General features: G+C 58.9%; 1 protein-coding gene across 1 annotated transcript in view; it reads right to left on the bottom strand.

The window, feature by feature from the left end:
* Nucleotides 1-520: 520 nt before the first annotated feature.
* PHOSPHO1 (phosphatase, orphan 1) overlaps nt 521-802 on the bottom strand; it is a 3517-nt gene continuing 3235 nt past the window's right edge. Inside the window, 2 exon segments of the mRNA XM_010088150.1 lie at nt 521-667; nt 669-800. Of these exon segments, the coding sequence (XP_010086452.1) occupies nt 521-667; nt 669-800 (279 nt within the window).

The following is an 802-nucleotide window of genomic DNA, read 5'->3' as shown; positions in this document are numbered from 1 at the left end:
AGCCCAGGCAGCAAAAATTTCCTGGATGAAATTTCCAGTGGCCTCCTGAAGAGGCGAGGAGCCCTCGAACGTCAAGTTCAAGACAACAGCACGTAGCTCCTGGCTTGGAGATGGGGCGGGCGAGGAGGAGGAGGAGGAGGAAGGCAGGAGGAAGCATGTGCAGGGCTCAGCCCATGGGGAGCCGGCGGCTGGGCTTTTAGGAATTGCTCTTGTCGAATCAAAAGGAAAAAAAAAAAAAAAACCACAAATTAAAATTCATCACCATTAGTGTTGCCAAAGCCCCACAGGGGTAGATGTCCGAGGTGCATAGTCAAGGCTTCGTCTCACCACGGCCGGGGAAGGAGAAGGGAGGAGGACACAAAGTGCTTTAATCACCGGGGAGAAAGCGCTCGGAGAGGAGAGGCAGGAAAGCAACCCAGGCGCGGGGGCTGAGCGAGCAGCGCCGATAAACCGGGGGTGCAGGATGTGACCCCCCCTCAGCCTCCTTGCTGCCAGTCAGCAAGTCTCGCCTGCGCCACCCTCAGCACTTCTTCTTGAGGACGTCCTGGAGATAACGGGCGACTTCTGCGGCCGATTCCCAAGGGACGACGGTGGCCCGGAAGGCTCCAGGCTGCTGCTTCTCCATCTCCTGGATGAGGCGGTGCATGGGGTAACCCTTCCGCCTCCCGCGGGAACGCCACATCCGCCGACGTCAAAGTGGCGGAGGGGCAGAAGTCATTGGCACCGTCTCCCACGTAGAAGAGCCTCTGGAACTCCACCTCCTCCTGCGCTCTCTCCGCCAGGTATTCCGTCAGGATTTTGC

Source organism: Pterocles gutturalis, unplaced genomic scaffold, assembly GCF_000699245.1.
Source record: "Pterocles gutturalis isolate BGI_N339 unplaced genomic scaffold, ASM69924v1 scaffold2277, whole genome shotgun sequence".
Taxonomy (NCBI): Eukaryota; Metazoa; Chordata; class Aves; order Pterocliformes; family Pteroclidae; genus Pterocles; species Pterocles gutturalis.
This window is presented reverse-complemented; position numbering and strand designations above follow the sequence as displayed.